We start from the raw sequence: 21331 nt of genomic DNA on the forward strand, positions 1-21331 counted from the left end.
TTGATCCACACATGGCTCACTTTTGAAGCATTATTTTAGTAATCATGAGAAGTACATTCTTTTTTTAAATGTCGTCTTGGAAATGATGTCTGAGCTGCCCCCATAGACACACCCCTCTTGCCAACAGCAAGTGGATTTTTGAAGCACTGAGGAAGACGACTTGCAGAACAGCAACCACAATTTTTATATACGCAAACACTGTGCTCTCATAATTCTACAGGGATCATCTGGATCAAGATGCTCTGTTTTGCCTTCCTGGAATCAGCTCTGTTCTATAGCAAATCAAAATTAACCTTATTTGTGCCTTCAATAGCTGGACTCATTCCAATGATAATATAAAGACTAAGGCATGTGCTTACTGCTCTCCAACAGAAGTCATTTTTGCAATCAAATTATAAATACCCCCAAGAAAAGTTACTGCAGTTTAATGAGCCAGGACTCTGATACATTTCAAACACCTTCACACTGTTGCAGATCCTGAAAGGGCACCTCATAGGAATCATTTTATCCATGACAATGCAACAGAGAACTTAATGAATCATGAGGATGATGGCAAAGAAATTCTTTTATTTTAAACCATAGGAAGACAAGCCTTTGACATCTGACCACCTGGTTCTGGAAACTGGAATTACATGTAATCACATCTTCATCAAACTGTAAATTATGTATAAGTGTCACTAATGAGATGAAGTTAAAATACCTAGAAAGAATTGTCTGAATTTATATTTTACTTCTGCCTGAAAAGAAATATACCATTTACAGTCTGAATCCCCAGCTCCCATGATTACCCATTAATCTAAAGGAGAAGTATCAATACCTAATTGGGTACAGGGTTACTATTCCCTGTCCTTAAGCCAGTTACAAAAATAGTACCATTATTTCAGCCCTGGCTGCAAAATCGATCACTGCACCTGAAAAAAAGGTCCATAATGCACTAATGCAAATCATTTTCAACATTGAATAGATTAAAAGCCATTGACAATATTTCATTTTCGGTACATTTAGTGCTGAGAAAAGGCCTAAACTAACAGCCCAAGGAATTAAATCTGTCTACAGAACAAGTCCAGCAGGGATAGCAAAACCCAACTTCTGTGGAGGTATGGGGGGGAGAAGTTCTCTCTCTCTCTCAAATTTTTATTTTTTGTGTTCATATAGATGAAAACACACACCACACAGATACACTTTTTTTATTTTTGTAAAAATTTTATATATATATATAGTTAGTTAGTTAGTTAGTTAGTTAGTTATAAATATAACTAACCATTACTAAGTACTATAATACACTAACTACAAAAGCTAAGAAGGCACAGTTGAGGCAAAAAACTCAACTCAGACAACTAGTTAAGTCTCCGTCTCAAGCCAGGGCAGTTGAGAAGGAACTGAGGACAATTAATCAGTGCTAGATAGCAAGGGTGGCCAAACTGTGACCCTTTACAGTTAAAGTTAGGCTCTCAGAGCCCACCCCTTCCCCCACCAGACGAGGGAGGGAGGTTTCAGGCTTCTGCCCAGTGGTGGGGTGATGAGGCTAGAGGCTTCTGCCCCACAGGAGGTGCCTGCCAGGGCTGGGTGCTTCTGCCCCACAGGAAGCACCTGCTGGCACTTCAGCCCCGAGCCCCAGCAGGCACCTCCGCCAGGGCAGAAGCCCCTAGTCCCACCAGCCCACTGCAGGGTTGAAGCCCCAAGTCCCAGCAGGCGCCTCCTGTGAGGCTGAAACCCTGAGCCCCGGCAGGCATTCCCGGCTCTCGAGCTTCTGAAGATTATCAAGATTATCGTATGTGGCTTGGAGGGTTGCTGTATGGCAACGGCATACAGCATGAGGCGGAGTAATACGCATGCACAGACTGAACGGACACTGCCATGAAAAAAATCACAAGCGAACCTAGACTGGAGCACCCACAGGGACACTACTGTAAATTGATTTTACACCAAATGAGCCATCATCCAATGAAAATTGCTTTCATTTACCACTCACCAGAAGTGGATCTGAACAGGTGAGCTAGGTGAAAAAGCTGTATATCCCATAAGCTCCTTCGTTTTCAGTTTAAACCGATTTTTACCAAAAAGTTCCCGGGTTTCACAAAAAGTATTATTCATTTTTTTCCCGATTTTCACCCTACTTTTGTATCATTCAAATATATATATAAAAACTTGTTTCATTAGGAAAATGCAATGCATCAGATATATGTATTATAATTAAGGCTATGATTTTGTATGGGATATTTTTAGTGAAAGTCAGGGACAGGTCACTGCTTGCAGTGACCTGTCCCTGACTTTTACTAAAAACATCCTTGACAGAATGGGGAAGTAGGAGGATCCAGCACCCTGTCCACCCCCTCCCCACATTCCTCACCAATGGCTGGGAGCTGCAGGGATCCCATTGGCCCAGTAGCTGGGAGAGGTCCCCCCCACCCTGAAGGGCTGGAGCTGCAGGACTGGGAGCTGCGGGGTGGGTGGGGAGAGCCTGTCAGCAGTGGAATCTGGGGAGCTGTGGGGGGTCCCCCAGCCACTGAGTAGCTCTGGGGTCCCTCTGCTGCCGGCAGCAGTGGTGGCTAGGATCTGTGGCAGGAGTCGACTGCTCACAGCAGCAGGAGAGCCGTAGGGAGGCCCCCGCCAGAGGCAGCAGCTGGGGAGCTGCGGGAGGCCCTCCGATGTCCCCCCCATCTAAGGATGCTGAGCAGCTCCAGGGTCCCTCTGCCACCGGCAGCTGGGAGCTGCATTGCTGCAGGGGGGGGCCCTGCCAGCAGCAGCAGCCAGGCAGCTCAGGGGTCGCCTCTGGCAGCCAGTCAGTTGCAGGGGTCCCGCCACCCATGGGAGGGTCCCCCACCGCCCATGGAGGCTGGGCTGCTGCAGGATCCCCAATGTCATAGAGGTCGCTGGAAGTCACGGATTCTGTGACATAATCTTTGCCTTAATTATGATAACACATTAGCCTGTGTGTATATGCAAAGCTGCCTGTTGAAGTATGGCTATGTATTAGTCAAGAAGATACACACAACAAACAAATAAGCACGCACGCACGCTCTGAAGTGCGTGCGTATCTGAATGTACTGATGAATCTCACACCCACCTGTGACAGGTTGGGTCACAGAAACTCCCTCAAGACTATCACTAGATGTGCTAGGATACCCCCGGCCAGAAAAGGCTTCCATCCACTCCCATCTTGCTGAGCTAGACACACCAGTTGGCTTCAGCACAGAACAAGAGATTGGGCCACGCCCGGCTGCAGTTCGCAGAAACTAAGATTCACTTGGCCCAGGGGCTTCTCAGTTAACAGGGACTTTCCCAGCTTCCAGTAGTCAGTCCTTCTGGGAGCCTAAATCCCGAATAAATCCGTTTTACTCTGTATAAGAAGGGGAGGAGGGGAGAAAGAAAAAAAAAAAGCCGCTCAGACTCTCGGCCAAACTGCCTAAAAAAAAAAAAATCCAAGTAGCACTGCTCTGGCGGCGCTCCTCCTGCCGCGCACCCCGAAGGATCCTCTTGCACACCCCACTTTGGAGACCACTGCTCTATAACACTGATAGAGAGATGCACAGCTGTTTGCTCCCCCAGGTAATAGTCACTAACTCTGGGTTCAATAATAAGCAAAAGTGATTTTATTAAGTATAAAAAGTAGGATTCAAGTGGTTCCAAGTAATAACAGACAGAACAAAGTAAGTTACCAAGCAAAATGAAACAAAACACACAAGTCTAAGCCTAATAGACTAAGAAACTGCATACAGATAAATCTCACCCTTAGAGATGTTCCCATAAGCTTCTTTCACAGACTGGACTCCTTCCTAGTCTGGGTCCAGCAATCACTCACACCCCCGTAGTTACTGTCCTTTGTTCCAGTTTCTTTTAGGCATCTCTTGGGGGTGGAGAAGCCATCTCTTAAACCAGCTAAAGACAAAATGGAGGGGTTTCCAGGGCCTTTTATATTCTCTCTCTTGTGGACAGAAACCCCTTTGTTCTCCTGTGCAAAATCACAGCAACAAGATGGAGTTTGTAGCCAGCTGGGCAAGTCACATGTTCATGAACGATTCAGCTTTTTGCAGGCTGACGCCATTGTTTACATGTTAGTTTGAACGTTCCCAGGAAAGCTCAGATGTGTCTCTCAAAGTCCATTGTTAGTTAAGTGTTTCTGGATTGGGCACTTACTGAAAATAGTCCTTTCTCAAGAGCTGACCAAATGCTTCACTGATGCTACTTAGAATCAAACACATTGAGATACAAGTACATAGCCAATATTCATAACTTCAAATACAAAAATGATACACACATGCAGACAGCATAATCATAAGCAGCAAACTACCACCTTTCCATAGACACCTTACTTTACCTCCTCTGTACAAAACCTCGTGCAACCATAGGACCCTGGTTGCAACAATGATCTATATGGTCACCACTCATGTCAATAACGTCACCTACCATGTACACATTTCAAGCTGTTAGCAGAGAAAGGTCTAATAGCCACTTGACTACTGATATGTTCCAGACAAAAGGCATCATACCAGGCACAGGCTAACATTCTATCAGAATGTTAAAGGTCACAGCAGACCCTGGGTCTGTTAAATGACAAAGGCAAAAGGATTATTCAGTGTTTGCATGCTTATTCTTATGGTAGCAAAAGAATCTCACACCTTTGTAAGGTGAGGGAACTGCAAGACATAGCAACACATAAAGAGACACTGATGTGATTCCAAACACACATCCCTCCATGTAAGGAGGCTCTCTGATTAAAATCAGAGCCCCTCTCAGGCCAACACTCATAAGTTACCCCTCTTCTGATGGAGCAAGACTGGATAATTAATAAAGAACCTGCAGTTATCTGATGTCCAAACCAAGTGGCTAAAGAATCAGTTTTAGAAACCGTGAATTAGGGGTGCAGCCACGGGAACCTGCACTGTGCCACAATAATAAATTCACAGATGAACTCATCACAGGAATCATCTGAAATGCCTTCTAGTGCTGCCTAGTACAGCATTCCCTATCTTGTTAGCTCCCGCGCAAATGATTTCGCTTTTTACCTCCATAAGAATCCCCTGAAATAAGTCATTTTGTGGGGAGCAAGGGGGGGAGAAAGTAGAGGAAGACAGTGAAATTACCCGGAAAATTATTCACAGTTGACATAACTTTGAGAAAGCTATTTTCCTGCACCAGCTGTTATAAGCAAGGGTTTTGAAACTAGTAAACATGCACGAGTGCAGCCTTTATTTAATTAAGCATTCAGTAACATTTTATTTGTATCTGTTCTTAAGTTTCTGATTTTTATTTAGTCTGCCTTTGACTATTAAGTTCCAGATGTAGGTTGCATTTAGACTAAGCCAACGAACAGTAATTGCACGTTAAGTTTCAGTTTACAGCCTATGTAAATAATGAGTCAAAGACAGACTCAATAAAAGGAAACGTACACAGCCAGAAGCAGCCAGATTCAGGCTGCAAGGCTTTGGGAAGACTAAGCGATACTACAGAATTGAGAATTTAAGAAGGTTTTCCATTTGCCACGTGTAAAGGATCAGTTACAGGCTTGACATGGGGCGGGATGTGCTGGGAGCTATTTGCCTTTAATAAATTAAATATTAGGGTATTTCATTGCAAATCAGGGTATGTCTGCTCCATTTGGCAGACAGCTTTGGCATCCACTCTGAGTTTGAGCCTGATCCTGCAAAGTCTCACAGCTGAACCTAGAGCTTACTACTGTGAGCCACTCAAGTCAGCGGGAATATTTATGGTATCAAGTGTCTCAGGAAACAAAGGGGAAATCCCCACAGGTTCCCCAAATATTTCCCCTTCAATTTTTACACTGTCACAAGCACAGAGATCAATCCTTTCTTGGAATCCTGCAAAATCCCCCCACTGCCTGGGATGACTTATTCCCTGGCTCCAAGACATTTCTGAAGAGCAAGTTAACCTTTGGGATGCACCCACATTTCCCTAAGGGATGGCAAGCAAGGCCCCACAAACCCTGTGGCACCTAGCTCTTCAGTAGTCATTCTAGATTTCCTTGCATTACTGCGCCTGAACTCAGTCTATTTCACACAGCTCCAAAATGTTCAGTTTTCAGTGTGCTGCAGATTTTTGTATCGACAGTGCACAACCACAGAGTGGGAAGATTTCACTAGGGATTTTGGCAGCTGGGTCAGATTTCAATTTTTGGCACTCGTTAGGCTTTTGGCAGTGGGAAGCAGATACATCTCACCCTCTTTAGTAAAGAGTCAGTTGATATGCTTCCAAATATTTATTTCACAAAATGAAGTCTTTAAGATCCCAAATGAAATGCTCTGGAAATATACAAACTTAAGAATGTACCTATCTGTATGTGGCCATAATGGGATTATGTGGCCAACTAAATTTCGAGCATAAATGTGTGATTCTGTTATGTCCCATCTTTGACAGGATGTGTCATCTATTGAATAGAACAAGGATCCCTGATTATTATTGCAGCTTTGCTGCTAACCTAATACAAATTTGGGTAAGTCACTGGAGCCCTTTTACCTTAGTCTTAAACAGCTAGAAAACTTGTTTACTAACAGAAGTGCTTTCACTGCAAACTAGATGTTGAATCTGAGCAGAACTTTGCTGGATAAGTAGCAACTCGTATCACCGACAAATGTATGACGTAAGTAGAATGACCTGAATATATGGTAGTAGGCTCCCTGAACCAACAATTAATGAGGCTTTCAGACCACCCAGCCCGCAATTGAGCAACAATGCTATCATTAAACTAATAACAGCATGGCTAGAGTTGTGGGGATATTACCAGCACTCTATACTGCTAAAGCATCACTCAGAGTTAGTTCAGGCTTGCAGGAAGAGAGAAGAGCAGCATAAAAGCAAAAATGAGTTTGTGCTAGCCAAAGGGGTTAAATCAGGGGTTCTCAAACTGGGGGTTGGGACCCCTCAGGGGGTCGTGAGGTTATTACATGGGGGGTCGTGAGCTGTCAGTCTCCACCCCAAACCCCACTTTGCCTCCAGCATTTATAATGGTGTTAAATATGTAAAAAAGTGTTTTTAATTTATATGAGGGGGTCGTACACAGAGGCTTGCAATGTGAAAGGGGTCACCAGTACAAAAGTTTGAGAACCACTGGGTTAAATGGAATAAGAAAGGCTTTTAAACATATCAAGGGAAAAGGGAGGCCCATGGAGGAAGACTAAATTGATTCAGAAAGGGCCAAGATACCAGAAAGAAAAACATACAAACATTTGAGCAGTTACAAAGAAAGGAAGAATGTGCGAAAATAATTGTTGATGAAGGGAATAACTGCATAATTTGAACATGCAGACCTAGAGCCTGACTAGCCCGCCTGCTCTGTGGGAAGAGTCTTTGTTTAAACAGAAAATCCCCTGCAAGGCAGGTAGAACGTTAAGGCTCCATGAGTGTCCACAGAACAGATGTTATAAATGGTGGTGACCATTTATTAGTTTGATATATGGTGTAGATATTAGAGTAATAGGAGAAAATTAAGAAAAGGAAACTTTAGGCATAATATCCAAGAAAATTTCCTGACAGTGACATATTTTTGGCAGTGGGATAGAAGGAGTCCCAGTGCTTGGAACTGTTAAAACTAGACTGAAACAAACTACCAGAATAATATCCTATAAAGAACAATTCTGCATTAGCTGTAGAGAGATTGATTGGATGTTCATTCTAATTCCATCTACGATTCAGACATGTCGGGACTAATACTTCACTCCAGAACCTCTAGTAACCTGGTCACAGATTCACCCAGCCTATTACAGTACTGAAATGTACAGGGAAGCCACAGAGAGAAGCATTAATAGGTGGAGATTAAAGGAACAGCTCTAAAGATTACCATGGCAGCTACAAGATCTGCAAAAAATTACTGTCATGAATGAGTACAAAATCATTTGACTTGCTTTTAAACCAAAATGTTTTAGATATTTTAAACTGCTGCTTCATCTGTGATTTGAAAGCCTTAGAAATGTGCAGCATTCGTTTACAGAGGGGGGAAAAAACACTTGCCTACAGAAAGGCAAATTAACCATTGTCCTATTTCTACAATGGAATCTAGGAGTTTCTCTCTCCCTCCCGTCCCCCTCACACACATCCACCCACCATCCAGGTGAAAATTAAAACTTGGTAACCCCACACCTTTAGGTTCACTTCAAACTGCATACAAAGACCTAACAAAGTTGTTACTTACCACGATGGTTCATTTTGAAGTCCTACCAGTACTAGAGCAATAAGATCTTCACTAAGGGGTTGCTTACATTTCACTGACAGTGACCATCCCCCAATGAAAGGGCCTTTACTCCATCATGGAGAAGAGTATTTGACAGTCCACTGGACACACTGTTGGATCCTTTCAGCAATGACTGGACTTTGAAGTTCAGGGGAGGAGTTAAGTTAAGGAAAGTGTCAGGATACCCAAAGAGCAGGCAGAACGGAAGGTAACATGATCATTCATACTTCTATAGCACATTGTATCAGAACACCTCAAAGCAGTTTACAAACAGCCATTAAGTCTCACAACATCCTTATGAAGTATCGGCTGATCTCTACTCCTGACTGCCACAAATTGTAGTCTTGAGCAACTCACTCAAATGCTTTGTGCCTCAGTTTCCCAATCTATTAAATGGGATAATATTGGGGTGGGTAAACTTTTTGGCCAGAGGGCCACATCTGGGTATGGAAATTGTATGGCGGGTCATAAAATTGGGGATTGGGGTGCGGGATGGAGTGAGGGCTCCGGCGAGGGGTGCGGGCTCGGGGGCAGGGCTGGGGACGAGGGGTTGGGGGTGCAGAAGGATGCTCTGGGCTGGGACCGAGGGGCTCGGAGGGCTGGGCCAGGGGGTTGGGGTGTGGGAGGGGGGCAGAAGTACAGGCTCCATGTGGCGCTTACCTCAAGCAGCTCCAAGAAGCAGCAACATGTCCCCCCTCCAGCTCCAACGCAGAGGTGTGGCCAGGCGGCTTTGCGTGCTGCCCCATCCGCAGGTGCCATCCCTGCAGTTCCTGGCCAATGGGAGCTGCAGAGGTGGTGCTTGGGGCAGGGGCAGCATGCGGAGTCCCCTGGCTGTCCCTATGCATAGGAGCCAGAGGAGTGCAGGGGACATGCTGCTACTTCCAGCAGCTGTGAGAAGTGGGGCAAGCCCCCGACCCCGCTCTCCAGCTGGAGCACCGGAGCGGGGCAAGCCCCAGATCCCGCTCCCCGGTGGGAGCTCAAGGGCTGGATTAAAACATCTGGAGGGCTGGATGCGGCCCTCGGGCTGTAGTTTGCCCAGCCCTGGGATAAACCTACCTGATGGGGTGCGACCTAGGGTTGTTATGAAGCTTAATTATGTTTACTAAATCTCAATGACATGCTCAGATGGGAAGCAGTACACAAGGACAATCTCACGCACAGTACTACAGACATCACCTTCAGTGTGTGTAATATAAAGTACAATACAGTCAATATTATGACAAGGCTACTGGGAGAAAATTTCTACAGTATACTTTGTAGCACAATTCCACAATACACATCATGCTAATTAGATCTCCTGTACAATGAAAGAGGACTGCCTTAGAAATGAAAGATGGTTATTCCTCTTATAAGGACTACCAGGGGAAATATGACTCTGATACTAGAGTCAAAATAACTCATAAGAATTGCTCACCAGGAGACGTGTGTAGAGAAAATCTGAGCATGTTGGATACTCCTGGTTAAGTCTAAATCTTCTATGCATGAATACTACAGCCTGGGCAAACTTAAGTAGTTTCGACCCCAGCACTTCAAAAAAATAGTCTGATTTCTTGTCTATCATCTATTCGTTTAAAGGAAGTATATATGGCTGCACAAAGGTATACTGAGGTATATAAAAAGGGCATACCATGATGAGGAACAAAATATATATTTTTGTTATTATTATTAGAGTGAATGTGCAAAGGCCTAGCAGGAGTCTCCATGTACTACTAAAGTCTCCCTTAAATCCTTAAAAAAAAAAAAAGTTTAAGTGGGACTTACTTAAGTGATGCATAAGCTTTATGCTGGCCCCTTGCAGAATGAGGAATTTCACCCCTGGGGCTTGTCCTCACTACTTTTTTTTTTGTTAATATACACAAGTTAACTGTTTGTCATTTAAATCAAGGTACTTCCCGCTTCGTAAAGGCTAGTGTGGACACTCCATGCACCATTGAGCCCTGGCTACAGATATCTGTGGGCTTGGCTACACTTACAAATTTGCAGCGCTGCAGCAGGGTGTGAAAACATTCCCTCTCCAGCGCTGCAAATTGCGGCGCTGCAAAGCGCCAGTGTGGTCAAAGCCCCAGCGCTGTCCGTTATTCCCCACAGGGAGGTGGAGTACGGACAGCGCTGGGAGAGCTTTCTCCCAGCGCTGGCGCTTTGACTACACTTAGCGCTTCAAAGCGCTACCGCGGCAGCGCTTTGAAGTGCTAAGTGTAGCCACAGCCTGTTCTTTACTTTCAGAGCAACTGTGCAGAGTTTTCCCAAACCAGCTTTTATAAATGTTCTAAGTACTTTAGATTAAATTCATATAAATGAATTATTTAATCTAGTCTAATTTAAAGTCTAGTGTAAACATAATAGTGAATTTGGAGACAGTGACTCTTCATTTATGTTCCCGTAGACTATTTGGCCCATTCCACACTTTATACCTCCACATCTGTGACAGGCAGGTAAGCAAGCATTCTGTCATTTACAGATGTGGAAATAGGGCTACGCTGATTTCAGAGTCAAGATCTGAATTCAGGAATTCCAGTTCTGTGCTCTAATTCCATCGCTCTTTGGAACTGTGAAAGCACCTAATTGTTCTGTTGTGCATTACACTATTCCAATTGCTATTCTGGTTACAGTGAAATCACAGTGTAGAGTGAGAGTATGATTTCTCTCTATGGGGACTCAGTTGTGTACAGAATAAGACAGAATGATTTCGTTTAACCCTCCCCTTAATCTGACTTTTCCAGAGGAGCAAAGAAAGACAAAGTAACATCCTCATGAAATACGGCTCTTTTCTCCTCCTGGGTCCAACCCGTCACTTCCAAAAGCAGATTGTCATGACAACGCACACAACCTGGAGACAATCCAGCCAATAAATCTGCAGAGGAAGCAGCCATCCCAAGTGTGGAAAGAATGCTGCTGCTTTAAATCTCCAACGGCACAATAACCCCCACACAAATTAACCTTATTAGTCCGCTGTAGCCATCTGGAGAAGAGCGCTGGTAAATATTTTCAAACCCGCAGGAGCCCCAATGCCCTCTCTGCCTCGCAGGGCAGAAGCCCCAAGACCCCCCACCCTTCAAATGAAGCCCCAAATGAGGGGGGAGCATGGGGGACACTCAGAAATAATCTCTGAGAATTTAAGCCCTGCCTACAGTGAAAAATAACGCACCCCTTGGCACACTAACAGCAGCATTATCACAGAAGCAGCACCCAAGTCTTTTCTCCTCCCGTCTCCAAGAGGAGCATTAGATCACAATGTTTCATTAGTCCAGCAGGAAGATTCTAAACCGACCTCTCCAGGCGTCTCTCTGATCAAAGGTGCGTTTGCAGGCTGCCCACGCACTGAACCCTCTCTGTGCCAAGAGTATCAACATGACCCTTTTGATGCTCAAGTCTTGAACAAAAGGAAGGAGTTTTTCATAGGTAAAGAAGGAAAGGGAGATGGGAAGAAACGTGCTTTAAAAAAAAATTTGGTGATATTGTTAAAATAGTGCTTTTTCCTTACATTAGCTTCTGATAAGGAAAGTGACAGTGGCACTTTTCTTCTCGCATTTCTCAAGGGTATTTATATGTTTGGGATTCTTTTTCCCTTTAGAGTAGCAGCCGTGTTAGTCTGTATCCGCAAAAAGAACAGGAGTACTTGTGGCACCTTAAAGACTAACAAATTTATTTTAGCATGAGCTTTCGTGAGCTGCAGCTCACTTCTTCGGATGCATAGAAGAACCTTTCTATGCATCCGAAGAAGTGAGCTGCAGCTCACGAAAGCTCATGCTAAAATAAATTTGTTAGTCTTTAAGGTGCCACAAGTACTCCTGTTCTTTTTTCCCTTTAGAGTATCAGCTCATCAGTACTGCCAGCCACTATTAAAAAAAAAATTGTTCTCATTTCAGTTTTACTGACTCCCTGCCTTCTTGCATGCCACTCACCTCAGGAGGCTATTCCTACCACAAAGTCTCTGTGGGCCAAGCATACTTCCTTCTCCTGCAAATCATCCCATCTTTTACAAAACCTTCCTTCCCCTGATCTCCCCAGCAGCAATATCCCCACACCTTCTCACACGAGATAGCACTTCAGATGTTTTGTATTTGTCCGACTAAGTCATTCCCATCTTGGTTCCCCCTCCCCCCATCCACATTTTATAAGATGCCATATACACATTTATAGGAGGAAAATGCAAAACTGGAAAGTGTTAGAGACTGCGTTATAACAAGGCTTTTTTTATTATAAACATAGAAGGCACTGGAGAAGTGCAAAATATTAGAGGAAGTCACAAATTGGACAGATTAATTAGGTCTCAACAACCCTGCAAGGTAGGAAAAATTATCATGCCTATGTTACAGATGGGAAAGAGGCACACAGCTCCATCCTAGGTCATACTGAGTTAGTCTGTGTGCTGGGAACAGAATGTAGGACTTCCAGTTCCAAGTCCCCTGCTTTGGACATTAACATGCCCATATGATCACAGTTTATTGAACCTATAATGCTAAAACAAGTGGTGAACTACTGAACAAATAATAAAAAAAACCACACTCCCAGAACACACTGTCTCATTACCTTCCTATAATATTTTATCTGAGTCATGAACAGCAGGAGCAGCAAACCAGAGTTATATTTGCATAACTTGTTTTCCCTTCTAACCTCCCCCCTCTCCATTTTCAGCTAGCTATAATTTTTGAAGCTTTCACTTTTTTTAGCCTGAAATTTTCCAGACTTGGTCTCCAGCTGAAGGTGAATTGTTTTTCCCTTGAAAGTCTGAGCAAAAAAGGTTCAGCCTTCTTAAGAGTGAGGAAAAAACAACATCTCCTACTATGAAAAGTGTCTTGCAAAATGGAATGTGATTGTGCAATGAGAGTCTATAGTGTTATGTGTAGACAGGTTTACCCATCTATGAAATGGGAAGAATGCTGGGAGTTGGGAGGTTCTCTTATTTCTCTCTCTGGGCCCAATCCTGCTCCCACCGTAGAAAGACTCCTCCTGACTTCAATATGAACTGGATCAGCCCTTGTAAGCTCTTTGAGCTCCTCGGATGAAAAGTGCTATTGCAAGTTTTTGAAAGCTCAGATAATGAATTACACACACAAACTGGAGAGTTGCAACAAACACTGCTGTAAGATTATTTGCATGGGGAAGACAGAACTGTTATTCACAACACTGGCTAAGTCAGGAGTCATATTTTCTTCTAAATCTGGTCCTCAGTAGTTAGGCTTTGCTTAACCCTTCAGAGTGCAATCAAAAAACCCTGTGCCTACCTTGAGGGCTTTCACAGCTTTCTTCATCACTGTTGTCCTGGCAGTTATTTTGACTGTCACATACAAAGCTTTTATCGATGCAAAGGCCGTTCTTACAGTGGAATCGGGCAGTAGAGCACAGCAAGGGATTTGCTGCTGTGAAAACAAAAGTGTGATTTTTCATTAGAAACTAGCTCTCACCCAGACAGAGAACTACTCCCTAAGGGCTCCTACAAAGATGGGTCACAACTCAACATTTGGTCTGTTTGCTGAGCCTGTGGGAGTAACACGACAGTCAAGTAAATTGAGTACTTCTAAATGATGGGAGATGGAAGTTTCAATTCATGTAATATTCATTAGAATTATCAGCGAGCTAGTCCACCCACAGCTATCATAGGCCTTCTCTTCAAACTGTATCACTCACTCTTAGATGTTTAAACATTGCTCCTATTTTAGGCAGGGATGTTAGCCTATTATTACAGTTGCCCAACACTTCCCATTATAAGCAAACAGGCACATCTAAAACTTTGCCCAACTTTAACCATTTGAGAAGATGTTTCTTATGCCTCAGGCTGTATTTTTATTTTGGAAATTTTTAGCCAAAGTGGTTCAGCCATTTCCGAGAACGAGACTAGGGGGAAATATTTTGCCCACATTAAAAAAAATTCAGGCGAAACTTTTCTTATAAAAGCTCTAGAACCTCAGGCTTTGCAGCAGGGACTTGAAACTTAGCAGGGGGTGACCTTTGTATCAAAGATGTGCCTTTTGCCATCTCTGTGAAAATACAGCCAACTTATAAGCCTTTGAAATACTGCAATTCGTCAGTGCTTCACAGCTTAATTCCCCAAAGATTCCATCAAGACTGGGGGTGAGCAGGACTTTCCACGCAATTACAGTTCCCAGCTGCTCTGGGCCATGCCGGGTGTTGGTCTGACCCTGGAACTGAGAGCAGAGAGCTTGTCTCATAATGCATATGTATGAGGGGATCGAATTAGGGTTGCACAGACGGACAATCTGAATTCTGACATTTCCTAACTTTTCAAGGTTTGACTTTGCAACCTTAATAATGTTCTTTTAAGTTTTTGTATATGTAATATTTATATTGTGATAGTGCTTAGGAGAACCAGTCATAGGCAAGGACCCCAGTGTGCTAGGCGCTGTACAAACACCCAACAAAAAGGCTGTATATGGTCAAAGATTTTATAATTTAAGTAGATTCACAGAAGCAGAAAAATGTCATCATCCACTTTCCCCTTCTAACCTAGCATTGTTAGTTACAGCACATTTACTGTTCTGTCCAGTCTCATTTGAAAAGTCTCAAGCTGTAAGATTTCCACCACTTCCCGTGGGAGACTATTCCACAGTCTAATACATCTCACTGTCAGGATAAATACCAAGGAAATCTGCCAAAGTTTCCACTTTCTTAATTTCATCTTTTTACTCCTAGCTATACCCTGAGTATCGCACTAAATAATCTCTCTCCCTGAAGAGTGTTTGCACCCTTCATATACAGCATATGTAACCATACCTTCCTCCTTACTCGTTGCTTAGCCAAGCTAGTAATATTGCTAAATAACGTCTATCTCCTCATATGTCAATCCCTACAGTCCCTTAATCATTTTTGTCGCTCTTTTCTGAACTCCCTCCAGTTTCTGGAAACAAGGTGATTCAAACTGCATGCAATATTCAAAGTTAAACTTTAAAAAGAAGTTGACAGTGCCCTTTTATAAGCCTTGTTTGCTTCCAAGTGTGGAACTGCCACAATTACCAAGGAGATTACAGTTCTCAAAGACTAACAGGCTGCCTACCTTCCTTCCCCCGCCCCCCACCCTTTAAAACTAACCAAGAGAGCCTCCCAAACAGTACATCTTCTCACTCTCTGAAATGAAACACAGTTTAAAGACCTCTGTTCATACAATCCCCCGTATATAAGATAAACACCACACACATCTGAGCAAATTACATATATATATATATACACACAACCCTGTAACCCTACAACATTCATTTATAATGAAAATGCCAACTCTGCATTGCCTTTAAGCTAAATGCATGGCATTTGGATTTCATAGTGGACACCAGGGACTACAGCACCATTGCTCCTAGAGAAATTGAGCAGAAGGTAGTTTAAGCATATTGAAGGTATTATCTTTAACCACATCTGGGGAAGGGTAGAAGATCAAAGGAGCACTATGATCATTGTAAGGCACACTCAGATATATATTGCATGCACAGAGGAAATTATGTAATTCATAACCAATTACATATGTGTTGAGCGGATGTATTTTAAAAACGTGAAATCTGTAACTTTTAATTCCACCACCTCAAAGGATTTATTATTCAAGGCACCTTGGTCCAAAGCTCCTTCTAGTCTCGTTTGTTCAAAAATAACCCAAAGACCAGAACTCATTTCTCTTGACTCTTTCTCTAACTTCATTCTCTCTCTAGCTGTGCCATCTCCCCACCACATTCTCTCAGGGCCCAAAACAGTCACTACAGGCCATCAACAGATGGCATCTTAAAGAAAGGTCAGAGATGTTGGTGCTACCATAGAGACACCTCAGTGTGGGGGGAGCACAGAGATGAAAAGGGAATGTCCCCCCATGCAGTGGCCAGTGATCTATCACTGTAAAAATTGCTGCTTTTGTTATGTGAGAAAGCTGCAGTCTGTTGTCCTCCTCCTGACCTTTAAATGTCATTAAGAGAAAAAAATCCAGCCTGCTCTGTTAAGAGTGAGCAAGCGCTTGCTGAAAGCTGTCATCTGCACACCCAGAGCTCATCAGCGTATTTACCAGTTCCAGTTAATGGCAGCAGAGCTGCCTGGTCGAACATAACCTTTCCTTTCCGCTACGCTATATCCTTGCTGTAGTAACTGATACAAAAGGGTCTAATTCAGCACGTGCAAAGGTTTTAGCACAAGTCAAAATGTATTAAAACTAACCTTCTACTGTGACTTCCCTGAAAACCACTGGTGGGGAGAAAGGCTCAGGTTATCTTTCTGTCACTTTCATAGGAAGCTTGCCCAATTTGGGAAAAATTAATCCATGTGTATAGAACCCACATTTCAAGCTTTTAAGTCACACTTAAGTGACATATAGGCTTTATGCTGGTTCTCCATAAAAGGGTGAATTTCACTCTTTCAAAGCAAATAATTACCTTATATACTCATTCATAAGCCAAATATTTTTGGTAAAAAATGACATATTAAAGAGTGGGGATCGGCTTACATCAAAATTTGATTATTTTAAACTCTATGGAATCATTGAGTTAAATATCTAATACATTATTGTTTTGTTTACCTGGAGCGTCTGTAGACATGGAGCCCCTCGGCTCCCTGTGGCTTGCTGTTCCCATTGGCTGGGAATGGCAAACCACGGCCACTGGGAGCTGAGGGTTTCTGTGCCTGTGAACGCTCCAGGTAAACAAAATGTCCCAACCCACCAGCGGCTTACCCCGACGGGCTGGGAGCCAAAGTTTTCTAACCCCTGAAATATAGGGTCGGCTTATGAAAGGGTCATTCAGTTTTTGCAACCTTTACTTATCCATCTTGGGGGGTCGGCTTATAAACGAACGGGCTAATGAATGAGTATATACGGTATATTGTTTTTCTAACAGCTAGCTTCCAGGATCTGAATGTCCAGCCAGGCTCTTTGTCCTTCTGTCCCCACCAGAAATAAAGAGTCAGCCGTCAGAACTTAGCTGACAATTCTGATGATGATGCATGAGGTAGACGAGCTCTCCCGCAGCCATATTGGCTCTGCAGGGCTGTGAAGTCAGCAGGTGTGTAATCCAGGGACCAGCAGAGCAGGAGAGGAAACAAAAGATGACAAAGAGAGGAATGACAGAATATAAGCAATGCCCAGATCACGGAAGTCACCCTGCGAGAGAGATACAGGGAGCAATTTCTTACTATGATCCACTCTTTTTTATTTAGTAAAACTCTCTTATCTGTAAAGAAAGTTAAAGCTCGATAAACATTAATGCAGAGCCCTACTCCACCATCCGCTGCCCGATTATAACAGAACTGTCAAGTTTAGCAAGGGCACCAGTAATAAAACGGGCGAGCACACCCTTGGCAAATAGTAGTAGGCAGACATGGGTTGGTTTATAAAAAAAAGACACAGCTCGGTAGTGAGTGTTTGGAGGGTGCAAAGAGCGGCAGGTTATGTTTCAGTGTTTAATGTGGATCAACCGCAAACAATAATGCTTTACTAACTAAGAATATAAAGACATTCTAGGCAGGACCTTTGACCCAGACCCCCTTCCCTGCCGCTGAGCCCCACCATCTTCAACTGGACCCCCCTGCAGAGTCCCATTACCATTGCATCCAAAACCCCCAACCAGCCCCAATGCATCTAAATCCCCCAACAGCCAGATCCCCCACTGGGCCGCCTGTACCCAGCTTGCCCCACACACAACCGTGTCAACCTACACCTGGATCCCCCCACATGAAGGCATGCCACACTTGGATCCTGCCTTGCTAAGCTTGCCTACCCACACAGAGGGACGGGATCCTGGGGTGTTTCTGGGGCAGGCCCAGCCCTCGCGCTGTGTCAGGGTTGGGTGCAGCCTCACCGCTGAGTCCGCGCCCCAGGGAGTGAGCTGCATAGTGATCTCCCACCTTTGTCCAGCAAGTAGCCTGTGCTCCCCAATGCCATGCTGGAGCCTCCACATTTATTTAACAAATAAAATTTGCAGAATTTTAAAATATTGTGCGCAGAATTTTAAAATTTTTGGTGCAGAATGCTCTGAGGAGTAGAGTTTACACTTTCTGATGAGGTAGGTTTCTGACAGTTAACAACACTATAAATCTCCTGTTGCCACCAAGAGGCCCTGCAGTTACAAAGCAAACAACCCACAAGATGATTTAGGTAGTAAACAGGGAGTGTGCATCTAAATCAGGGTTCAAGAACTGAACGTTTCCTTCTTGTCCTTGTTTGTTTCAACAAATCAATACTGATGTTCCTTCATGTGCAGGTAGACTTGGCACTTACTACAGTTTTCTTCATCGCTGCCATCTGGACAGTCCTCAAAGCCGTTGCACCGGAAGCGGCCAATGATACAATGGATCCCGCTAGCACAGGGGAAGAACGTGGAGCCACATTTGGATTTGGCTTTTGCTGCAAGACAAGAAACACAAAGAAAGCCAGAATTAAGGAAACAATTTGCAGGAGATTAAAACATCTTCATATCAGAAGGATCTAAACAGAGGGCTAACCAGACACTTCCCATGACAAGACCCTGCTTTCAGTTCTTATAATTTTGTCAAGATTAAATCATTTAAAGGACAAAATTTTCCATGCAGGGTGTCTGCCTCAGGCTGATTTTTTTGTTATTTTATTTTGAGGGTTGTTTTTTTGTTGTTGTTGTTTTTCAGCCAAAACAGCTCAGCTGTTTCTGAGAACAAGGCTAGGGAAAAATACGTACTTCTGCCCATGTTAAAAAATTCTAGCAACTTCTCTTAAAAAACTCTAAAACAAGGACATGAAATTTGGTAGGGGATGGAGGACCTTTGGATACGTTTCTTTGCTGTCCTTGTGAAAATCTGATCAAATGTGGCCAAGTTATAAGGCTTTGGGAAAAAAATTACCGAGCATTTCAAACTGTGAGACCTATTAGAGTTCTGCAGCTAAAAATCCCAAAGATTCTCTCTGCATGGAGCAGACTCTGGCCTGGACTCTCTGGCAAATGGAACTCTGGACTGCTGAGGATCATGCTGGGTCCACAGACCTGAAAGGAGAGTAGTGAGCCTGTCTCTCAGGTGCCCAGGACGAATTGCCTACTGGGCTTAGGGAACGTGGAGGAGGGAGATGCCCAATTCAACTGCAGAAGAGACAAGAGCCAGAGGGATGTGAAAAGGGAAGACTGGGACCGGAGACTGGCAGGAGGAGAAAGGAGAGGGAAATTGGTAGTCAGGGTGTGGGAGGAGACCAAAGAGTGGGACAAGGAACTGGGATGTGAGAAGGACAGCAGTACTGGACAAAGAGCCTGGGGAGAGAGATTAGGACTGAAATTCTGTGGGGATGGGGACAGAGAACCAAGGGAAGAGGATGCTAGAGCCCAGGGTCGGGGAGAGAACCATCAGATGAGGAGCAGGAAGTGGGGAACGAGGGCTAGCTGGGCAAAGAGACTGGGGGGGCAGAAGTGGGAGATTGGGATAGGCAGTCCAGTGGGGTAAGACTAGGGACAGGTTAGAAGGGATGGAGCGAAAGGGGCCACGCTTAGAAGGGGCGGACTGTTAGAGCATGATCCCCTCCACAGCCTGGAATATAACCCAAAATTTCTGAGTCTCACCATCCCTCTGCTATCAGAAAATATCTGTGAAACCCACTGGCAAAGTATTTGTCCACACAGAGAATCTGTGATAGCCCCACTACAGTTCTGGTCTATGCAGCAGTAGTAGGTTGTCATTCTCTATCAGTTACTCCATTAGCGCAAGTGACAGAGGTCCGTGTGCTGCATAACATGGCCACTCACATCATGATGGCAAGAGCAAAAAACATAACACTGAGCCATGGGCTCAAAAAGCCTCAGCTTCTACCACCTGAGCTCAAGACAAGTCCCATTTAACTGTTAGCATGACAGCGTTTATGGCACAGTTGAGCAGCTTTGATTCCACCAAGTAGAAGCAAGTGGTAAAGACATATTCTAGTCAGGTCCAAACATTTCATATTTCTATCTTGCCCCGCCTTTCCAAAGATTTCAAAGAGCTGTACAGATTATAGATATACTCAAAAACAGAAATACTTCCAAGGAAGAAGACTGCAATCAATGGGTACAGAATACAATCAATGTACAATCAAAAAGCCAGGGGAAGAAATCTCTTTCCTTGGTCAATGGGGTGGCCACTTGTTAGGGCACAGACCACTTCTAAGCTAAGTTTCCCACCTGTGGTTACCACCACCAAAGAACAAACCATTCCCTCAAAACTTCCTCCGAGAGGTCCTGCAAGAAGATTTAACATGTTTGCTCAAATTCCTTTATCCCTTCCCTTCTAATTTTTCACATTGGCATGCAGCTAGCATTTCCCTTGAAGCTGTATTAGTGGATTCTGGCCTCTTTGAAAGGTTTCTTATAAGTCACAGCCAATCACTGATCCAGTTCATTCACTCACTAGCATATACCTGTATGCAATCAGACCTGCTCAAGTGTGTGTGATTATAATAGAACACATATTGTCCTCTAGTCACTAGCTTCTGAGAGAGAAGACTTCAATTGTATAGCTAACGTAGATTCTCCTTTGGCCCAGATGGTAATGGCCTGTTTTCTTGGAGTAGAATGTCCCCCGTTCTAACCCTACCATCATGTGTTGATAGCTATGCATTTGCAGCACATGGATTTTATGAGGACTCCCTGAACTGGAGATCGGAGTGCGATGGTGATAGGCAATGCCTTTATGCCCAAAATGAATCTGTGCCTCACAGACTGGCAAAATTTAACTAGAGGATGGTGAGGAAGTGTTATGAGAAGACAGCAAAGGATGCACAAAGAGTGCAACAGTGGGGGAGGAAAAAGGAAAGGAAATAACTCAGAAAGGTGAGGGAGCAAAGAAGCCAGGACTTTGGCATCAATTCGGAGGAGATTCTCTCTTGCAGAGATAAAGTCGACACAGCTGCAATGAAATCTTCCCTGATGTCTCTCAGCAGATATTATTATATAAACTGTTTTAAGAGCAGTCATAGCAACTATTACTTGATTTAGTATCCTTCAAAACCAAGCCATGCTGTCCCTATCCTGCACATTCTCTTTACAGTATTAGTAGTTCTCAATTAGGATTATGAAGTATAAGTTAAGATGCATCAGTTCAGATATTCACCAACTACCATTTTTTCCTGAACAGAATCCAAGGTCTATTCAGAAATAATAGGCCATTGCTTTGAAGAAAATAGGCGATAAATTATCCCGGAGTTACTGCCATGTTTAAACACACTAACTTTGGTAG

At 43.7% G+C, this 21331-nt stretch overlaps 1 protein-coding gene across 4 annotated transcripts in view; it reads right to left on the bottom strand.

Annotated features, from left to right (window-relative positions):
• The window catches only part of LDLRAD3 (low density lipoprotein receptor class A domain containing 3), a 230943-nt gene that overhangs the window by 96273 nt on the left and 113339 nt on the right, over window positions 1-21331 (bottom strand). For all 4 annotated transcript variants that reach the window (XM_045014749.1, XM_045014748.1, XM_045014747.1 and 1 more), the window contains 2 exons: window positions 18384-18509; window positions 13411-13545 (listed from right to left, as the gene is read on the bottom strand). In XM_045014749.1, the coding sequence (XP_044870684.1) occupies window positions 13411-13545; window positions 18384-18509 (261 nt within the window). The remainder of the gene's footprint in view (window positions 1-13410; window positions 13546-18383; window positions 18510-21331) is intronic.

The sequence above is a fragment of the Mauremys mutica genome, chromosome 4, assembly GCF_020497125.1.
Source record: "Mauremys mutica isolate MM-2020 ecotype Southern chromosome 4, ASM2049712v1, whole genome shotgun sequence".
Taxonomy (NCBI): domain Eukaryota; kingdom Metazoa; phylum Chordata; order Testudines; family Geoemydidae; genus Mauremys; species Mauremys mutica.